This window comes from Eulemur rufifrons, chromosome 13 (assembly GCF_041146395.1).
Source record: "Eulemur rufifrons isolate Redbay chromosome 13, OSU_ERuf_1, whole genome shotgun sequence".
NCBI lineage: Eukaryota > Metazoa > Chordata > Mammalia > Primates > Lemuridae > Eulemur > Eulemur rufifrons.
This window is the reverse complement of record NC_090995.1, coordinates 7,488,653-7,509,672: the sequence shown is the minus strand read 5'-3', so window position 1 is coordinate 7,509,672 and position 21,020 is coordinate 7,488,653. Positions and strand designations below refer to the sequence as shown.

General features: G+C 35.8%; 1 protein-coding gene across 2 annotated transcripts in view; it reads left to right on the top strand.

The window, feature by feature from the left end:
• GRID2 (glutamate ionotropic receptor delta type subunit 2) overlaps positions 1-21,020 on the top strand; it is a 1,124,557-nt gene that overhangs the window by 612,843 nt on the left and 490,694 nt on the right. For both annotated transcript variants that reach the window (XM_069485505.1, XM_069485506.1), the window contains one exon: positions 5,234-5,439. In XM_069485505.1, coding sequence (XP_069341606.1) covers positions 5,234-5,439 — 206 coding nt within the window. The remainder of the gene's footprint in view (positions 1-5,233; positions 5,440-21,020) is intronic.

The window sequence follows — 21,020 nt, the reverse complement described above, 5'->3', positions numbered from 1 at the left end:
TTCATCACCAAATTACCAGATGTTTTAAAAAAAAATATGTATTAGTCAAGACCTTTTCTCTTGTAATTGGCAAAAGCTCACTTCAAACTAGCCTTTTTTTTTTTTTTTTAATTGACACATGTAGTTGGAAAGTCTAGGGAGTAACTGGCTTGTCTCTGCTTCACTTCAGCTACTTTCTCATTGGATGTGCTGGCTCTTGTAACCCCAAAACCACATCATTACAACTTGTGATACAAAAGAAAGACCATTCCTTTTATATTATCCGTATATCAAATTTCAGTCCCTGCTTGAGTCCTGTGACTATCCGTGAACAAATTACTTAGGCCAAGAACATGGAGAGCTGAAACTGACCAGCACAGGACACATGAATATCTGGTAATACATACACTGCAGAGGGCTGGGGGCATGTGGGACACAAGGAATGGGTGCAGGTTCATTTCTTAAATGAAAAATGGCATGTTGTTATTTAAATAAAGGAGAAGAAATATTGGGAAGATAAAAACAAAAGACATCAACTGAAATGGATTCCCAGTTCAGAGGTCTACATAGGCAGCTAAATAAGAATCCAGACCTGGTTTTCTGACATCAAATGCAGTGTGTTTACCCGCAGATAAAAAGATTCTTTGTAAACGAAAGATGGAAAGGTGGCCTAGAAATGACTTATAAAGGCTTTTCAAGTCAAATTACCTTGTCAAAAACCAAAACAATAGCCTTTGATTCCATAAAATAAGGAAAACTTCAAAATGGACTCAGTCCTGTGCGACTCAAATCCCCCTTCAAAATTGAAGGACATATTCTCCCAACTGCTGACAGTTGGGCACTGGGCACTGACTACCGTCTCTAGGAATTGCCCTCAGCTGAGGGGAACCAAAGTCGATGCAGGGTTGTAAAGTTCCTTCTTCCACTAGCCCTAACTTGGGATAACTCTGAAGACCATCCCTCTGCCTTTCCTGAGACTGCATCACAGCCCCACGTCTCCCTCTGCTGGTTCTTTCTTGCTCCCTTCCCTTAGTATGAGTGTTACCCTTAATATCCTCCCAGTTCTCTGATCTCCATTGCAGAGTCGGCTTCCCTGGGAACCCAACCTTCTACAGCTTAGCATGCTTTTCTGGGTCCTGAAGGACAGCTAGAATTTGACTAAATAGTAAATGAAAACAATTAAAAGTTATAAGGAAAGGTATTAAATGTTCGTTATATTCCTTGATATGTTTATTTAAAATGTTCCTCTATTTAAACAAAATGTCATACTTATAATTAACATGTGAATATCTATACCTTACCCTCTTATACCATCTGGATAGGAAAAGTCACTAAGAGCAGTGACAATATGCTAATTAATGTATAGTTCTATATTAGTTTATATTGCTGGTATTAACAAATTGTCACCAATTTATACTACCCAGCCATAAGAAAGAATGGAATCATGTCTTTTGCAGCAACATGGATGAGATTAGAGGACAAGATCTTAAGTGAAAAATCTCAAAAACACAACATCAAATACTTCATGTTTTCACGTATAAATGGAAGCTAAATGTTTACACATGAATATAGAGAGTGGAATAATAGACACTGGAGACTCAGAAGGGTGAGAGGGCGGGAGGGGATGAGGGATGAAAAATTACTCAATGGGTACAGTGTACACTGTTTGGGGGTTAGTTGCAGTAAAAGCCCTAACTTCACCAATACGTACTATATTCCTGTAAAAAAACTGGGCTTGTATCCCCTAAGTCTATAAAAATAAAATAAATTTTAAAAATACAGAGGCTTAAACAACACAAGTTATTATTTTATAGTTCTGTAGGTCAGAAATCTGAACTGGGATCTCAACGGGCTAAAATCAAAGTATTGGCAAGGCCATCCTCTTTTCTAGTGGCTCTAGGAAAGAATCCATTTCCTTGCACTTTCCAGCTTCTAGAGATCACTCCCCTTTCTTCACTGGGGATCCCCTTCCTCATCTTCAAAGCCAGCAACTGTGCATCTCTCTGAAGGTTCAGAAAGTCTTAACCCATTCTTCAAGGAGTCAGATCTCCCTTTGGCTCTCTTCTTCTGCCACTCTCTTCCAATTTTAAATATTATGTGATTACACTGGACTCTCCCAAATAATATGAGATAGTCTCCCTATTTTAAGGTCAGCTAATTAAATACAACTGTGATTCTATCTGCGGCCTTAATTCATCTTTGCTATATAACCTAACATATTCACAGATTACAGGGATTAGGATGCAGTCATTTTTGAAAGACCATTATTTTGCCTACCACAAATTCCTTTATAGTGCCTAGGAAAAAATGACTTTTCCTCCCAATCTTATGCTTAATAACTCAGCTAATGAGCCTCCACCACTTGCTGTTATAACATGTAATTATCTGGTCAGTAGAATTAATAATTACTGGTAACTACCAAAACTCCTTTTTTGCTTTTTGTTATCAGTAAATAACACCTAGTCACACCCACTGACTTGGAAGTTCCTTGAGGCCAGGCACCACGTCTTTTTTATTTCTGTAACACGTGGAACTTAGCTCATTGACTGCCAGCTCGTCAGCATACAGATGATGAAGCTAATGACTGTGATGATTAATTATGTTCATGTTCAATTAACAAAACCAAAGGCCTGCTGTCTCTATTTTGGGTAGCAGCCATTAGTAGATTTGGCTCCCCCTATTGGTGGGGTGGAGGGTTGGTTTCTTAAGAAACAGTTGTGTACAATTATTAACAATAATAATGTTAATAGTAGACCCTACACTGGATTTTGTACACACACACACACACACACACACACACACACAAAACCTCATTAATTTAATCATTGAAGACTTCTATAAGATAAATATATCTTCATTTACAGATCAGGAAAAATTTTCAGAAAATTACACAATCACATATCTAGGAAGTGACCAGAGTAAAGAGGCTCTAAAGAGGTAATAGTGATCTTATGTAACATAACTTTTCTGACCAAATAACAGCATACATGTTATTAATACTTCTGATCAAAAATAAAAGCTAAAAAAAAGTCATACTGTTTTAAATCAAGGGAAATTAATTGACCAGCTCCATTTGAATCATACAATCAAACCTAGTCACTTCCAGGCTTAAACTGCTTTTCCTTCTGCTCACATAAACAGTCATCCAGTTAAGGCAGATCCTCTAGCTAAAACTTTAAATCTATTAAAACTGTATTTAGAATAAAATCAAAACCTCTTTGTGTGTCTCACAGTGGTCTACACAGTCTGACCCTGCCGTTCTATTCAGCTTCACCTCTGACTAGCTAGACTGCAACCAAACTGGATCCCATAAATTCTTCAAACACAAGCTGTTCACTGCCTTGGGTCGTTTTCTGAGCTGTTGTCTTCTCTCCCTATCTCTTTGCCTGGGTAATGTTTTCTCATCCTTTAGAACACAGTTTAAATACAAGTTTACCAGAGAAATCTTCCTGGAGTATTCTAGCTAAAATAAATCCTCCTCCCCACCGTATTATCCTCCACCAAAGCACCTTTACTGTTTCCTTCCAAGCATTCAGTGTGATTTGTGTTTATAAGTTTATTTATTTATTGTCTCAATGCAGAGATGGGTATTTGCTGATATACTTGATGGTCTTACACCCTTATGTACTTTCTGAATTCAATATTGAATAAATACTTAATACTTTGATTATTTCAGCTTTTGTATGTCATGCTCTGCTTTAGCTGAGGCTTTTGTTGTTTTAACCTGCTTTGATCCTAACTAACATCCTGGGTTTATAATAAAATTAGAATAAGAAATGTAAAGTAGAGTTTATACAGGATATATATTACAAAGATTTTGAGAGTCACCAGACAACTAAACATATCATATTTACAGTAATTGTTTTAAAATAAAAGCAATCAGAAAAGAAAGCAAAGGTTTTCTTTTTAAAAAAAATTAATTTGTAACCTTGTAAAATATAAGATTTTTGTCCCTTTTTTTACTCAGTTACTTTTTTTCTGAGTAAATGTCAATTTCCAAATTTGTGTCTGTTTTCTTGTTCTATGGGATTATCTATTGCTTTCAATTATTAATGTATTGAAAAATACAAAAATTAATTGTTGCCATTGAGAAGCAACTTTTACATGCATATGGTCACACACAATTAGAGATTTTGAGATATCTATTCATAGTAAGTTCTCTACAATCCCATTTCTTATCTTTTTCCAATTTTTTTTCCTTAAAACATTTTATGATGTATAATGGAAAACATAATTTATGATATGGGAAAAGCAAATCTGCTATATGAAGATTATATTGTGTCAGGATTATCTTCTAATTATATTTATTTCAGATAACTTCTTTTATAAACAACAAATGTGGTACTAGGTAGAAATGTTTGTAACGTTTCAGATGCTTATTGTTACTTAAATACACATCAAAGTACAAATTGGTAAACATTTTATTTAGATTGAATTTTACTTTTCTTATTTAAATGTAAAGTGGACACTGGACTTTCATTTGATAACTTTTCAGAACTTTGATTATTTTGGAATAGATATGTGAATATTTTGCTAATCATCATACATCAGAAATGTTGCTTAACCATTTTCTAAAATGCTGAAATATGTTTTGACAATTTATGTTTTAAAGGTAAAGTACTTTATCCATACTCTTGAAAAGAAAACTCTCCTACTAAGTTTTTCAGATTTGTGCTAAGGTGTAAATACTCATAAAATAGGCAAAAATACAGCTATTTTATTTGTGGTTTAAGTGACCTGAGACCCTTTGTATATAACCTTTCAAAATTTTCTTTCTAACTAGGTTATAAATGTCAAGTTTATTGATACTGTTGTCTATATTAAGAAATGTTGATTATCTTGATTCAGATTCATCTGTCATCAGTGATATTCATGTTTTACTTCGGGTTAATGCTCTTTAATGCTAAGGAAATTAGGGAATGTACTCTCCTTCTTATGTTTTGCTTTAGGGAAGTGAGGCTTCCCCCCAACCACCACCTTCTATCTTGTTCCAACATTTCCAGTGTTGAGATAATTTAGAATCTATGTGGATAGAAAGAAATCCATTTGTAAAATAATAATTCCTACATTTTTCATGTAAATGTATTAAATCATGCAAAACCTTAAACATATTTGGTAGTTTCATCAGCTACTCAGTTAATAATTTCAGACAGCCTGCAATGTTGGACACTAAACTATTCAGATATAAGTGAAATAGCTTTTGTCTCCCTTCTGTGCTGTAATTCGCATTTTGTTGGGCTTTTGATGTTTCTAGATATCCGTGGAATACAAGAGTTTTTGGACAAAGTATCTCAGCAGGGGATGGATGTTGCACTTCAGAAGGTAGAAAACAATATCAATAAAATGATCACGACTCTCTTTGATACCATGAGAATAGAGGAATTGAATCGCTATCGAGACACTCTTAGGCGAGCCATCCTTGTTATGAATCCTGCCACGGCCAAATCCTTCATTACTGAGGTGAGTAAAAATTTTCATGGGGTACGGCTAGGGTGGAAAAATTAAATGATTCAGAGTAGACCCCACAGAGGAGATGAAAATTAAGAGCAGTGTGAGGGAATTAACTACACAACTCTCATTAACACTAATGAAGGTAGCACAATGAATTCCTTGCTCATCTCATTTACCCCTTACTGTCCAGTTAATTGCTGAGAATGTTTGTATTTATATATGTTTAGGCACATAGCCAGGACCGTTTTAAGAGGTCTTAAGGGATTTTAAAAGTGCTGTCGGCCTAAATGAATCTAGCAAGTTCAAGAATGAATTCACAAGTACATGGCTCTCTAATTTTGCAAGTTAAAATTTTGCTTCTGAGAAAAGATTTACTTGAATCAAGATATTATTGCCTAAACATGATTACTTTTACAAAAACATATAGCTGGCTTACTTCTCTGTGAACCCTGTACCAAGATAAATAATTTAGACTGTCTGAAACGCTACAAATTGATGAACATTGTACATTTTAGATGCTGCATGCTCAAATTTTTAATTGCATCTGTTCGTTTGGGTAGAAGCTCTGAAACTTTGTAAAAATACAATTCAGACTTTCTAGCGATTGGTGTAACATCGCCATGTTCTAAAATGCCTGCTGTTTTCTGCCTTGCAAAGGATTATTGTGAGGTCATTTTTGCCTTACTTCAAGTTGTTAATTTTATATAGTGATAGACCTGGTCATGGCATTGCATACTTTCACATGGGTTGTATTGTTAATGTTTTTAATTTCGGTGACTTTATGTGATTAATACTTTTTTCCTCACTTTGCCATTATGCTCCTGTTAGTTCCCAAAGTACTGCCATAAAGCCTCCAAATTAGGAATGTGTTAGAAGTTCTTTGACACTCTGTAATATAATTGTTATCAAAAAGCTTGACGAGAATATAAATCACTAGGAAGACTAAAACTTATAGAAAACTATCAATAATACCACTTTTTTTTATTTTAATAGGAAACTTTGCTATGCAGTTTAAGGACAAATATAAAACTTTGACTCTTTATGGTTAGCAAATAAATCGAACCACTAGATTTTTCCATAATAGAAAGAATATTTCCAATTTTTCAAGAGTTGTTTGTTTCCTTCAAGAAACAAAATCTTCTAGAAGATTGAGAGCAAGTGCACAGAGATATGTAATATGAATCGAAGTGTTAAAATTGCAGTGGATGAGCTGGAAGCATCTGTGGTCATTTCTGGCTGGGGAGATCAAAGAAAGCTTCATTGAGAAGGTGTATTTGAGCTGGACTTTGTGTCATGGGTAGGAATTTACAAAAGTAGTATATAGCAGACAAAGATAAGTCCTTCTCAGCCACTTTCTGGTCATATGTTGTGGGCAAATCACTTAACATTTTTGAGCCTCTATTTTTTCATCAGTAAAATTAGAATAATATATTGATTTTAAAATATTCAGAGTGTAACGTAGATTAATGAGATATCCTGTAATATACCTTCTGGGGGAGAGGGCCTGACCTAGTAGATGCTCAAGGAATGGTAACTTCTAGATCACTTTTTCAACAACATAACACAGTACCGGACACACAGTAGATGCTCCAAAACTGCTTACTAAAGTGAAAATAATGTCAAAATAAGCAGCGGCGCAGGCCCTGATTGTATGCTCAGAGTAGAGCAAGTAGTTTGATGTGGATTAACAGTAGGAAGCATGAAGGAAGAGCAACAGCCCACATTGTGTGAAACATGATTTGTATCAAATGACAAGGGCCCTCTAATGTCAGGGTAACAATCCCTCTATCTTTAGGAAACAGAAGCACTAGGCTTAGAATGGGGCTGACAGGATCAGGGCTTTTGCTATAGAGTGTGCCTGCAGGTGGGGGGCCTTAGGAAGTGACCACCCTCTTTCAGACAGAGATGATCTGTCTGTAGCTGCTGGTTATGGGACACAGGACCATGGAATGAGAGTGACTCTGGGGCAGACTGTGGTCAGGAGATGAAGAATAAGAGAAAATTTTGAAGTTTTTACATTGGGTACCAAAGGTGTACTCCTTTGCTAGAACTTTCATAACAAAATGCCACTAACTGTGTGGCTTAAATGACAGAAAGTTAATGCCTCACAGCTGTGGAGACGTATGTGGAGGCTTATGGACGGCTGTCTTCTCCCCATGTTGTCCTCTCTACCTGCATGTCTGTGCGTCCAAGTTTCCCTTTTTATCAGGATGCCCGTCATTTTGGATCAGGGCTCACCCTAATGACTTCATTTTAACCTGATTACCTCCCCAAAGAGTTTGTCTCCAAATAAGGTCACATTCTAAGGTACTGGGTGTTAGGACTTCAATGTATGAATTTGGGAAGTGGGGCAGTAATGACATAATTTAACCCATAACGGGTGACATTCCTTAATTGTTATGATCAAATAAGGCAGAGGAGTAGGTCTGAGAGTTTAATTTGGAATATGTGGAATTTGAGCTAGCAGTAGACCAGCCAATTCATCATAATTGTATTTTAACACTTTTATGCTACTTACTATCGTCTCACTACTGCTTAATATCTCTTTTCCTAAGGTCTTTATAAATGATGTACTTATATGATCCTCATAAAAAGCTTATGCATTGTTATTAACTTTATTTTACAAATAAGGAAACTGAGGCACATAGAGTTCAAGTAAGTTGTCAAGATGACACGACCAGTACAAGGTAGATCTGGGGTTGATTCCAAGCAGTTTGCCTCTGGAGTTTGAGTGTTTAAGCACAGTTCCCAGAAAGGGTAGCTGTGAGTGCATGACTGGAGTCCAGGGAAAGATCAGTGCTGGCGCAGTTTATTTTTTTCAATCAGTTTAACAAACATCGGTTTACTATCCAATTTATCCTACAAATGATGCTAGGCATTAGTGCTACGTAATTACGATGAAGATCCAGATCCTCTCCTCAAGTTTGCAGCCCGATGCTGGGGAAGGAGAAAGAAAGAGTGTGAGCATTATAAGCTGCACCCAAGGGCAACACACACACACACACACACATCTACCCTGAGCCACAGAGCCGCCTATCAAGGAGGGAAACCACCCTGAGTCTGGTTGCAGAAGTAGAAGTGCAGCCGTGGAAATGTTAGGGACGGAGTTGGTCATAGATGGATGGCTCCTGAAAGAGGTGCATTTTGAGCACTAAAGGACACGTGGACTTGGATCAGGCACAGAAAGGAGGGAAGGGCATTCTAAGCATCAGGAAGACCATGAACAAAAGCACAGAGGCAGGGTATGGAGCAAGACTGCAAAGGGCCCAGGAAGGACTGGATGAAGGTGGGCATGTTGACTAGTCTGTTGAGAACTGCAGTGATGAAAGCAAACATAAGTGAAGGTTAAAAAGTCTTTTTAAAACCCTAGCAATGGATATCAGAAGCAGGCAGATCTGCTTCATTTTTAGGATGGAATAAGCCAAGCCTTTTTATACAGGTCTTGAAAAGCAACCAGTGAAAAGGGAGAGATTGTAAAATGGAGAGGGAATATTGATGAGGTAAGATCCCAGAGTGTTGGAACTCAGGAAGGTCTCTACCAGGAGAGGGCTACTCATGACCAATAACCTAAAATTGCTGTTTCAAAGGTAGATGAAATTAGTTCAGACTTTGTTAAAGGAACTTTCTCTGACCATCTTTGTAGTCCTGATAATCCATTTCAACCAATATAATCTTGATTTGTATTCTCACCGTGGCTCCCTGGCCTCAATTCCGAACTTTGATGCTTGTAAAAATGTGCTGATCCCATCTTTGTTCCCAAATACATGAAATCTATGCTTGTGATTCTTTCATGAGAGTCTTTTCTGACTTTCCCCACTCAGCCACCATTTCTTTTTCAGCAACTTGTCTTTTACAATCATTGATTTTATGTCTCCAAACTGTAGACAAGTTTATTCCTCAAATGCCTCAAGCAGCGATATGGGAATGACAGACAGAATGTGAACCACTGCCACCTCCACCTCCATCCTGAGCTGGCTGTATAGTATGTTCTCTGACCTGCGCTGGGGTTCCTGTATCTAAATTAGCTGTTCTCAGACATCTCTCAGCTCTCTCATGGGTTCTAGGAGTGCCCCTGCTTAGGGGAAGCGTTCGTTCAAAAGGCAGGCAGCTCTGCATTCAAAAGAACCCACTGAAGTTCCAGAGGCACAAAGAGGCATCATTTCTGAATGACCTACAGTATCATTCAGTGTAGCGGAGGAGGCAGGCATACAATTAAATAATAAAGCATGAAAGAAAAATGCTGTGATAGTGATGGCGAGTGGTGTTCTGAAATACCGCAGGAGAACTGACTAACTGCAGAGAGCTTAGCTGGGGTCAGGACAAGACTCACAGATAAGTTGCTTCAGCAGAATGTTGAAAAATGAATAAACAAGCATTCATCAGGCAGGCAACAGTGGGCAAACAGTAATTCAGAGAGCGAGCGAGAGAGATGGATAGAGTTAAAAAATCAAATTTGACCAAGGGTTTTATAATGAAAACCAGGAGTCCCTTGTCCACTTCTTTCTATCCCCAATTATTCTTCTCAGAAAGAATTACTTATTTTTAATTTTTAAAATTTAATTTGTATTTACTTTTTAGAATATTCTGTGTATTCACATGGTTCCAAATCTAAAAGGCCTCCTGATCCTGTTCTGCAAACGTCTGATTTCCTTCTCATGAAGCAAATAATGTGTCTCGTGTGGCATTCCAGGTGTAAACACATACACATACGTACACATACATGCTTTTTATTCTTTCTTGTGCAATTAGTAGTATACTAGGTATAAATTGTGTGCTTGAATTTTTTTACTTAGTAACATCTAGGAGATTTTCTCATTGAGATATATAAATGTTCCTCATAATTTTTAATGGAGAGATTAAGTCACTCTTAGCTCTTAATTTTTTTTTTCTATTTTTACTTATGCTGGTGGATATTATTGGTTAATTTATTATCTTATCTCCTACTTATTTCCTTTCTGATATAAGGGAAGATTTGGCTCATTTATTTCTCCCACACTCACACATCTTTTCAATGCAGTTATAACACAATTTTAAATAAATTTAAATAATACAGTTACACCTTTATTCCCATACCATCTACTATAGACAGTATAATATCTGTGCAGTTTCTTTCACTATTTTTCCACTCTTCTACCTCCCAACTTTAATGATCCAAAGCTTTACTTTCATATTGAGTGTGTCAGAAGCGTATATTTTCTATTCTGTAACCAGAAATAAATCTTTTATACCTTGGCTAAAAGTTGATTCTATAAGATGAAAAACTATAATTGTGCTATATTTTTATCAGTATAAATACTTTTCACTGCACAATAAAGTATTAAGATAATATGATTGTGTTTAGCGTTTTTTTCTCCCTCAGGTTCAGGGTTTTTGTTCAAGTTATTAATTTTCTTTTTCTTCATCTTTGTTGGCTACTTAAAGTCTAAATTCTTGTCTTTGATAGCAAATTTCCAAAATCCCTGTTTCCTGACTGGAGTCTTGCCTCCCGGAGCTATTTCTTTCCTGTTCTATTTCTGGTGCTGCTCTCAAATTAGATAAATTTTAGTGAGTCCACTCCACGAATTCCTGAATCCTATGTCTTATAGTTTCTTTGTTTACTGTTTTGTTGAGTAGTATCTTCAAGTAACTTCTTAAGGAAGGGTGTGTGGAAGGTAGAATTTATTATGTTTTTCATTTGTGAAAATGTATTTATTCTAACTTCATCCTTGATGAATAATTTGGCTAATTATAAATTCCTAGGTTAGAAATCATTTAGCTCAGAACATCGACAGCATTAGTTCATTACTCTGGTAACTGATCATTGAGATCGAGCAGATGGGACATAGTTATTTTCCTGGAGTTAATGCTAGTTTTTGCATGCGTGTTTATGTATATTGTCTTTGCTCTAGGATAATAATGCCAATCTTAGTTGCCCCAATTTACTTCAGAAAACTCACCTAACCTATTTCTTTGGAAAAGAATTATATATATACACACACACACTTGTGTGTGTGTGTGTGTGTGTGTGTGTGCATTTTTTTGCATAAGGATGAAATGAATGTCAGCTTTCAGGGACATTTTGCATGTGATCGTGGGTGAGAATCAACATACATTGAAATACAATCAGTCCTCTTTATTCACTAATTCCACATTTGCAAATTCACCTACTTACTAAAACTTATTTGTAACTCCAGAATCAATATTCAGAGCACTTTTATGGCCACAAATTCACAGAGCTGCAAAAATTTGAGTTGTTCACAGTTAAGGTCAAATAGCTGCTCTCTGCATTTTTGTTTCAGCTCCTCTGCTGTAAAGAAGTGTGTTTTGCACAGTCTGTTTAGCACTATTTTCAATTTTTTGTGTGCTTTTTTTGGGTAATTTTTCTGTTTAAAATGTCTCCTAAGCTAGTGCAGAAGTGCTGTCTAGTGTTCCTACACACAAGAAGCTGTGATGTGCCTTACAGAGAAAACATCTGTGTTAGATATGCTGTGTTCAGGCAAGAATTTATAGTGCTGTTGGCCATGAGTTCAATGTTAATGAATCGACAATATATATTAAATAAAGTGTCTTTAAATACAAATACATAAAACCAGAGACTTATAGGGACCAAACCTGCATTTCCCCTAGGAGCAATGGTTTAGTATTCACTAATTCAGTGTTCGTGGGGTTTTTATGACTTAACTACTATGAATGACAAGAATCGACTGTACTCCCATACTTTTCAGCTCCTGATCTCATTCCTACCCTCTGAGTGGCTTGGCCTTTCCAAGCATTGAGGCTCCCAGGTCTCTGCAGGATAGAGGCTTTACGCTCAGCTGCTGCCCTTTATGATGACGTCTAGTCTACGACTCCTGCTACTGTGCTTCATCAGATGGCACTGCTTCCTCTGCTTTTTGTTTTTCCGGAATTTACTGAAAAACACTTTTCTGATGGCCTCTTTATCTTTTCTCATGGTCGTAGGTTTATATACCTATTTAATCCTTTGTATTTTAATGGGATTTGGGGGGTGACCTCCTTTAATCTTCTGGAGTTGGAAGTTCCAAAATATTCTTTCAGATCTTTAGAGATTAAAACTAAGCAAACATAAGGGACTTTATAAACAATTGCTATAATTTTTAAGAAATAATATTAGATCATGGCATTTCAGATTTGGAAAATACAACATGTAACATTTTGTCCAATTCCAAATTTATAGTTGAGAAAATTAAAGGCCTCTCTGTATCTAATTGATACTGTCCTCTAGCCTCGTCCAGCAGTGTTCGGCACTGCTGCAGCTACAGCAGGTGGTAGGGGACACCCAGAGTTTGGAAATGGTCATGCAGGTTGCCAGCAGGTTAAATGGATATATGATTGTTGGATCCTGAGAGAAGTCTTTGTAGAAATGACTTACCATAGAGTATATCATGGACAGAAAGGCAAATGAAGCTTGAAAGAAACTGATGAATTTGGGAATTAGAAAGAAAGAGAAACTAAAGGTTATGATGAAGGCAGAGGACAGCCAAGTTCAATAAGCACCTAAGACAAGGAGAGGTGGAGGCTTTGGAAGAAGTCCTGGTCAAAGAAGGGAATAGCTCAGCTCCCAACTTCACTGCTTTCTATACTTTATAAGTTGGCATGGAAAGTTGTTTAAATATTCAAGGGAAATATCAACTTAAAAGTCAAAAGAATGAGTTTTTAAAAAGAAATTGCTCACTTAGCATTGTCATGTAATTGCTAAGGGGAAAAATAGGCATATCAATTCTGTTTGCGTCTCTTTTTTTTTTTTTTTTCTGTCTCTGGAGCAATTATGTAGCATTGAATTAATTATGCTCCCTTTGAAGTCTTAGAAATTTAATACATTAAATATCTACAGTTAGTGCTTCACCTCTCATTCAGGAGTTTCAAAGCTTTAAGAAAAATACTGCAGTTATGTGCAGCTGAGTAAAACAACCAGCTGTGATACTGGTGGAAAATTGTGATCACAATATACCTAGTTTAAGTGTCCTTGAAATGAATATGGTGAAACAGGAGTCCTCACATGGTTTGATTCAAATATGGATTGGAATGATATTTTGAAAAACAAATTTTTATATAGCAATAATGTTGCATTGGTTTCTGTGTAAGTTATACCCTTTCCAAAAAGAATACAAAAATCCTATATAAATTAGAACATTTTGGCCATGGTCTTTAGTTTTCAGATTTGGTAAGAAACATCAGTTCTTTGAAAGCAGGAAGTTTCATTATTGATATGGCAATGAATATCATTTCCAATTTACATTTTTTCTTCAAATTTTTGGAAAGGCACTTACTGTTACATGAAATCCTTTTACTACTCAATAAGAAAAGGGTATAATCTCTTATTCCTTAAATATACTCTATGAAATAGTTTTCATTCTATTGTACTATATCCCAGGTTTGTGAGAAAAAAGAGCTTTGATCTTGTCAAACAACAAAACAGCAAACTAACTTACTTCAAATATGCGTGAGGCTGCCCAGAAATAAGCCTTTGGGAAAGATGAGGAAACAAGCAAAGGTAGCTTGTCTTAACCTACAGAGAAAGATCCCTAGTCATCAAGAGGGTAGCCTGAGTATTCAAATTACTGTGATAGTTATTTAATAGTTATTAAAATAACACTTTTTCTAAGAAGGAATTATTTTGGGATATTATGCAATGTACAGTTTTTAAGATGAAGCTATTATAATAATCTGTTTAAAAGGAATATATGACAATAATTTTTTCCCAAAATATATCCACTGCGTGAAAGTCTCTCTAATAATACTGTGTTCATAGATGGCCGCTATACATTTTTAAAGTAAACTTTTTATGCATAAAGAATACTGCATTTTTGTAAGTTTAAAACTCAACAAATTTCCATGTGACTGTCATCCAGATTAAGAAACAGAACATAACTAGCACCCCCAGATTCATCCCCCATGGACCCCCCACTCACAATCCCCTACAAAGGTATCCTGACTTCTAAGACGATAAACTAGCTGTGATTGATTTTAAACTGAACATAAATAGAATCATACAATGTATATCATTTTGCCTTTATTTTGCTTAACATTGTATCAGTGAGATTCATGTAGATTGAAGTATGTAATAAAAATGCATTCATTTTGATTGCTTCAAAATATTTTATTGTATGAATATGCGACAGTTTATGTAACTTCTGTTGATGATGTTTTCCAGTTTTTCCCATTACAAATAGGTGTTCTATGTGCATCTTTTTGGGGGGCTATGTAGGTATTTTAGTTGGGCATATATCTAGGAATGGAATTGTTAGCTCAGGAGACATAAGGCATATCATATATTAATGCTAGCTGATACTGCCAGTTTCCCAAAGTGTTTATACCAGTTAGACTCTTTCTATGAACAACTGAAAGCATTCCAATTTTCTGCTTCCTCACCAACACTGGCTATTTTCTGTCTTCATCATTTTATTTCTACTGGTAGTTATTTTCAGATTTTCTTTTTAATTTGCATTTTTCTGATGCATGATTTATTTTATGTATTTATTGGCTTCTGGAATATTTTCTTTTATGAAATACCTATGCAAGTTACATTGTGTTTTTTTCCTGCTCACTCTTTGGAAGGACCCTAAGATATATAATGGATAAGAGCCTATTGTCAGACGAATATATTTTTAAATATCTTCTCCCATTCTGTTTGTCTTTTTACCCCTGTTAATGGTGAATTTTGATGAACAAAAGTTATTATTTGTAATGTACTCCAGGTTATTAATGTTTTCTTTATAGTTAGTATTTTTTTGTCTTTTGTTTAAAGAAAGCTTCCTACTCCAAGATCATGAAACCATACTGTTATGTTTTGGGTTTTTTTTTTTTTTTTTTTTTTTGAGACAGAGTCTCACTCTGTTGCCTGGGCTAGAGTGCTGTGGCGTCAGCCTAGCTCATAGCAACCTCAAACTCCTGGGCTCAAGCGATACTTCTGCCTCAGCCTCCTGAGTAGCTGGGAGTACAGGCATGTGCCACCATGCCCGGCTCATTTTTTCTCTATATATATGTTTTTAGCTGTCCAAATCATTTCTTTCTATTTTTAGTAGAGATGGGGTCTTGCTCTTGCTCAGGCTGGTCTCGAACTGCTGACCTTGAGCGATCCTCCCGCCTCTGCCTCCCAGAGTGCTAGGATTACAGGTATGAGCCACCATGCCCGGCGCATACTGTTATGTTTTAACTTGTTTTATTATTTACATGTAAATCTGAAGTTCATCTGAAATTGATTGTTTTACATGATGGCAAGTGGACTTAAAGATACATTTTGTTTTCCATATGGTGGCCACTATTTATTTCAACACAGGACCAAGTGTGCTGGAATGAGAAAAATGTGGGAAGCTTCCACTACCAGTGACTAAAGGGGAATTGATTAGCTTATTTGAAGGTAGAGGGCTAACGAGATAATTTTTCTGTTATTTCACTAGTGAGGCTGTCCTTTCACTTCCACTTCCAGGCCTAAACATAGATGGCTACTCTCTGCCTGCTACACTGAGCAGCCGTGGCAAAGGGATCTTAGCCCTGGAGTCCAAACATATTTGCCCACCTGGGGTTAGTGTGAGTCAATCTCCCAGGATGTAATCTATTCCTTAAATGCTTACTGACAAAAATCAATATTTTAGATTTATAAAGGACCAGATTTTAAGGTATAATATTACCACCTTATGAAGCTTCATTGAAAAGTTAGCTGGTTCCCCTGGATTACAATTCTATCTAGATTTTGTCTCACTATAATACAGATAAAAAGGAGGGGCATCAATTTTCTACTCAGAGAACATTTTTAAAGTTCATTTTAGTTTTCTAGCCAAACCCATTTTATTAGAATTTTTTTAAAAAAGCCCTACAGCATAAGAAGGTTAAAAGATTAAACTTATATGTGTCCATCCAATACTAACATTATATGAATGTAAGGGTCCATTAGTTTTCTGGCTAATTAAATTTTTTAGTGCCTTGTAGACTATTCTAAAAATTTCTTTTTGGTCCCTACTTGTAGAAAAACATTGAAAATAATTTGGTATGTTTTGTTGAGTTTTCTTGTTTGTTTATTAGTTTGGTGTTTTTTGTTTTGTTTTGCTTTGCTGCGAGACATACAGTATAGTCAAGAAACCTAAATATTTTACTTTAATATGTCAGTATGTTGCCAGATGTTTAGATCATCAGTGCTTATTATATTAAAATTCACTTATTAGACCTTGGTCCTGAAATTCAATTTTTAAATTATGCTATATGTTTTTATAGTAAAGCACTTCAGATCCTTTTTGGAAAGCTAAAAATAAATACACTAACATTTATACAAAGTTTTGTATATTGGCAAGAGGATATATATATGTATATATGTGTGTGTGTGTGTGTGTGTGTGTGTGTATATATATATATATGAGACAATATGCATTTATACACAAATAATATAGAAGGTTTAAAAAAGCAGGTCCACTAACTCTAACCTTAGGTCATATACATAGTTCCTTATATAGTTTTTAAAATAAAATTTGATATTCAGTTTTTTTAATCTTTCTCTTGAAAGTAAAAACTACTAATTGGTGGGCAGTTGAAATTTAATTAACTGTTACTTTTCAACATTATTTGATAAAACTCAGAGTTCCTTTATTAGCCCTCTTTAATTGGCCAAAAACTTCACCTTGAAAAATATCATGGGAGACTTGCTAAAATAAAATTTCATTTAAAATTCATTGTATTCAAATACTTTTTTTTTAAACCATGATTCTTGTTTTGTTCTGTAATAACCTGAATAGCCTGTAGAAAACACTGGTATTAACCTTAAGAAGTAGGTGGACACCTCAATTTCTAAAAATTGTCACAATGAATAAGCAAACCCAAATTGTGAAGGAAAAGTGAATGAAAGAGGGTAAATTTGGAACTGAAAGGAATAGATAAGTTTAATATTTGTAATTCTTACACATAGGACTGATGTCCAGCTGGTGTACACCAATAGAGCTCTACCTGTTGCTTATCGTTGGCAACCTTTCTGGTGGTATGTGCCCCATTTGGTGCTGCATATCTGATTTATAGAGTTTTAAAAATATTTTGAATGGTATTCCCAACCGCATGACTGCCCCAGCAATTTAGAGTTGTGAAACATACATCTAATGATCCAATTAGAGAATGTTTTAAGTCCACTTCTCTTTTTGTATCAGTTTTTAGCCTTCTTAGTGCATAAAAATACAAAATAATGTCATATTTAAAACATTTTAAAACCTTACAAATGTTTGATTATTTTTCTTTTGCTTACTACTGATTAATTAGCATTAGTATATTATAATGTTACCTTTTGCTAACCTATAGTTAGACTAATTCTCTTTAATTTGGTAATTTCTTGGTGATAATTTTTTAAAGTAAAAATATTTTTTCAAATTACCAGTTTTAATGAGAGGAAAAAGTCTAACTTTCCCTGTATTCTGTTTATATTTACATAATAGGTCTATAGAGTTTAAGTGAAAGCATATTGATTGGAGTAATACTTCAGAGATAAATGAAAATGTGTTTACCTCAAACAAAGTTTCTCTGCCTTGGCCCTACTGACAATTTGGTTGAGATAATTTTGCTGTGGGCAAATGTCCTATGCATTATATTATGTTTGGCATCATCTGTGTCTCTACCCAGTGGATATCGGTAGTACCCACCCAGTTGTGGCAGGAAACAAAATTACCCCTGGTTGACAATCATTGCTCTATTCAATTCTGAAGTAATAAAATTTGTTCTCATGGAAATTTTATTGCTGTCATATGACAATTGCTTTTCATTTTACCTCTAATAATAGCTAGCCCACATTTATTGGGCTCTTTTCAGTTGTCTGACACTGCTAATCACGCTGTAAGTTATCTTGTATAATCGTCAAAAAATCTAATGAGATAGGGATAACAGTGTTTTCATTCCACAGGTGGAAAATCAAAAGAATGATGTACAAGCATTTGTCTGTCGAGATTAAGTAGATTGTTTGCATTTTATTTCACTTTTTGTTAACTTAGTAATCATTTTCCAAGTTATTGTACTATTTTCTAACATGTTCATCATGAAATGTATTTTTTGACAGTAATTGCTTTCCAAATAACATTCAACTCTCTAAAAGAACATTTAACCAGTAAGTTTATATTGCAGTCTTTGAACATGCCATGTGAGGGGCAAGTCAGTCTGCTTGAGATTTTTAGCACAAAATACATGAAAAAGAAAAGAGAATGAATCATATACATAAACTCATATGCATGACTAATTAACAGCCACAGTGAGTTGATCCTAAAAACTAAAGTAGTTGCCATAGGCAATCGCTAACATTTAATGAGTTTTTCTTATGTGCCAGACACTACTCTAAGTGTGTTTTACACATTCAGTCATCTAAATGTGTACATTTAAATGTATACATTTAATCATCACACCAAACCTATGAAGTAAGTGCAGTGTTTCGACTCATTTTACAGATGAGGAGATTTATTTTTATCTTTTTCTATTCTTTTTTTTTTTTCAGCATATTAAGGGGGTACAAATGTTTAGGTTACGTACATTGCCCTTGCCCCACATGAGTCAGAGCTTCAAGCGTGTCCATCCCCCAGAGGGTGCTCACCGCACCCATTAGGTGTGTATAAACCCACATCCCCTCTTCCCCGCTCCCATCTGCCTGACACCTGATGAATGTTATTTCTATATGTGAACTTAAGTGTTGATCAGTTAAAACCAGTTTGATGGTGAGTACATGTGGTGCTTGTTTTTCCATTCTTGAAATACTTCACTTAGTAAAATGGGTTCCAGCTCTATTGAGGAAATTGAGACACAGAGAGGTTGTCAAACTAGCCCGAGGTCACACAGCAAGTAATAGCAAAACCAATATAGCTCATTAGTAAAGAGAGCCTATATTGCCTTTCCAGATATACAATGAGAGTGAAAAAACCCTTCGTAATATTTTATTCATGACAAAAGAGGTAGTTGGCATGCCTAACTTCCATTAAATTATTTATAAGGAGAGTTTGTGCTGTGAGCTTTATAAGTAAGATATATTACATGCTTTCATGATATAATGGAGGAATTGATCAAGATTATGAATTTCTGTCATGTTTCTGCCCTTAAGCATAGACAGAAACAGGATATTTGGACTAAATAGATTTAGTTTTAGTGTGTGTGCTTATGAGAAAAAGAGAGAGATACCTAGGTTGAAGAAATGTATTATGACATGAGGGAATTTTGGAAAGAAAGGAAATATTAGAACTCCAGTGGCTCACAAGATAGCACTTAATTATTGATAAGATCACTAGATATGCTGAATGTGAATTTTCAGAACAAAGGAATAACACTGTTGCTGCTTTAATCTAAGAGGTCCAAATAGTCAACCTTGGATTGAAATTGTGGAGAAAACAGATGGCAAAGATGACTTCCCCATTGCTAAACCGCCCTGAGCAGAGCTAAAAAGATGGGCAGGACTGGACTCCTGGGAACCTGGAGTCCAGAAAGGGGCATGGGCCTGACTGTATTTCTTAGCGATACAAGTTTGTCTTTTCTGGGAGGCCTGAAATAAATCTTCACCACGGCCCAAATCCCCTCTTGGTAAAACTGACCTGAGTTCTGTGCAGCTACAAACAAAAGATTTCACAACCTTTTGGCAGAAATAAAATCACAATTTCCGAAGAGGCAGATTTTGATGAATAGAACTTATGCTTTACATTTCTGTAACTGTTTTGGGAATTGTGAACCTCAGAGTATTTCTAAATTTCTAAATTATCGCGCCCTTATCCTACCATTGTTGTTCTTTTCCAAGGTAAATTGATTGTCTTGAAAGCAAGCTAAGCCCACAAAATAAACCTATCAATAGGCCAGTCTGCTCAAGATTTTGAATTTATGTTTTTTAAAAATTGCGTAAATTCGGAATCACTACCATTAGGAGAGTCTAGAAATTTGGTAACAAATATAGCTTAGCAACATAAATAACTGTTTATTATAAGTAATTAAGAGGTTTAGGGATTAGTACATCTACCTAATTGCATTCTAACTGTAACATGTTTCTCAACCCACCTGCCTGAGGCACATTTGTAGTAGAAAATGATAATAATAATAAAAAAGTTATTTCCCGGCAGTGCCCAATAGCTAGCGTTGGAACACTGGTTCTCTCTGAACTAATAGTGCAGGATCCCTAGCGTTTTTCAAAACCTAGCATTTCCTTTCACCTACAAGGATTCTGGTGTTGAGGTTTTTATGATGATAATCCGGCTTGCTGGGAATGTGACTTAGAGACTGGCACTAGAGGGGAAAATTCACAAGTCACTCTCTGGCTATGCTGTTGCTGATATTGTCCAGGGCCTCGTTACAATAGCAAAACGTCTCCTCCGACCCAGCAGCATCCCCAGGCATGCCCACACTCAACCTTACTCCATCATCACTGCCCCTTTAGTTGAGTCAGAAGTAGTAGTATATTGTGTTGCTTTAGTTTGATAGAGAAACTGGTGATCTTGCTTTCATTTTAGTTATTTTTTATTGCAGTCCCCTTCTCTGTGGTGTTTAGCACTCAGACATGTGGGACCTGGTGGGATGTATCTCAGTGTAATGCCTCCACTTTAGACCGTAAGGTTAGAACCCACCAAATTTGGGGCGCCCCATTTCATACATTATCCAAGGAGGTT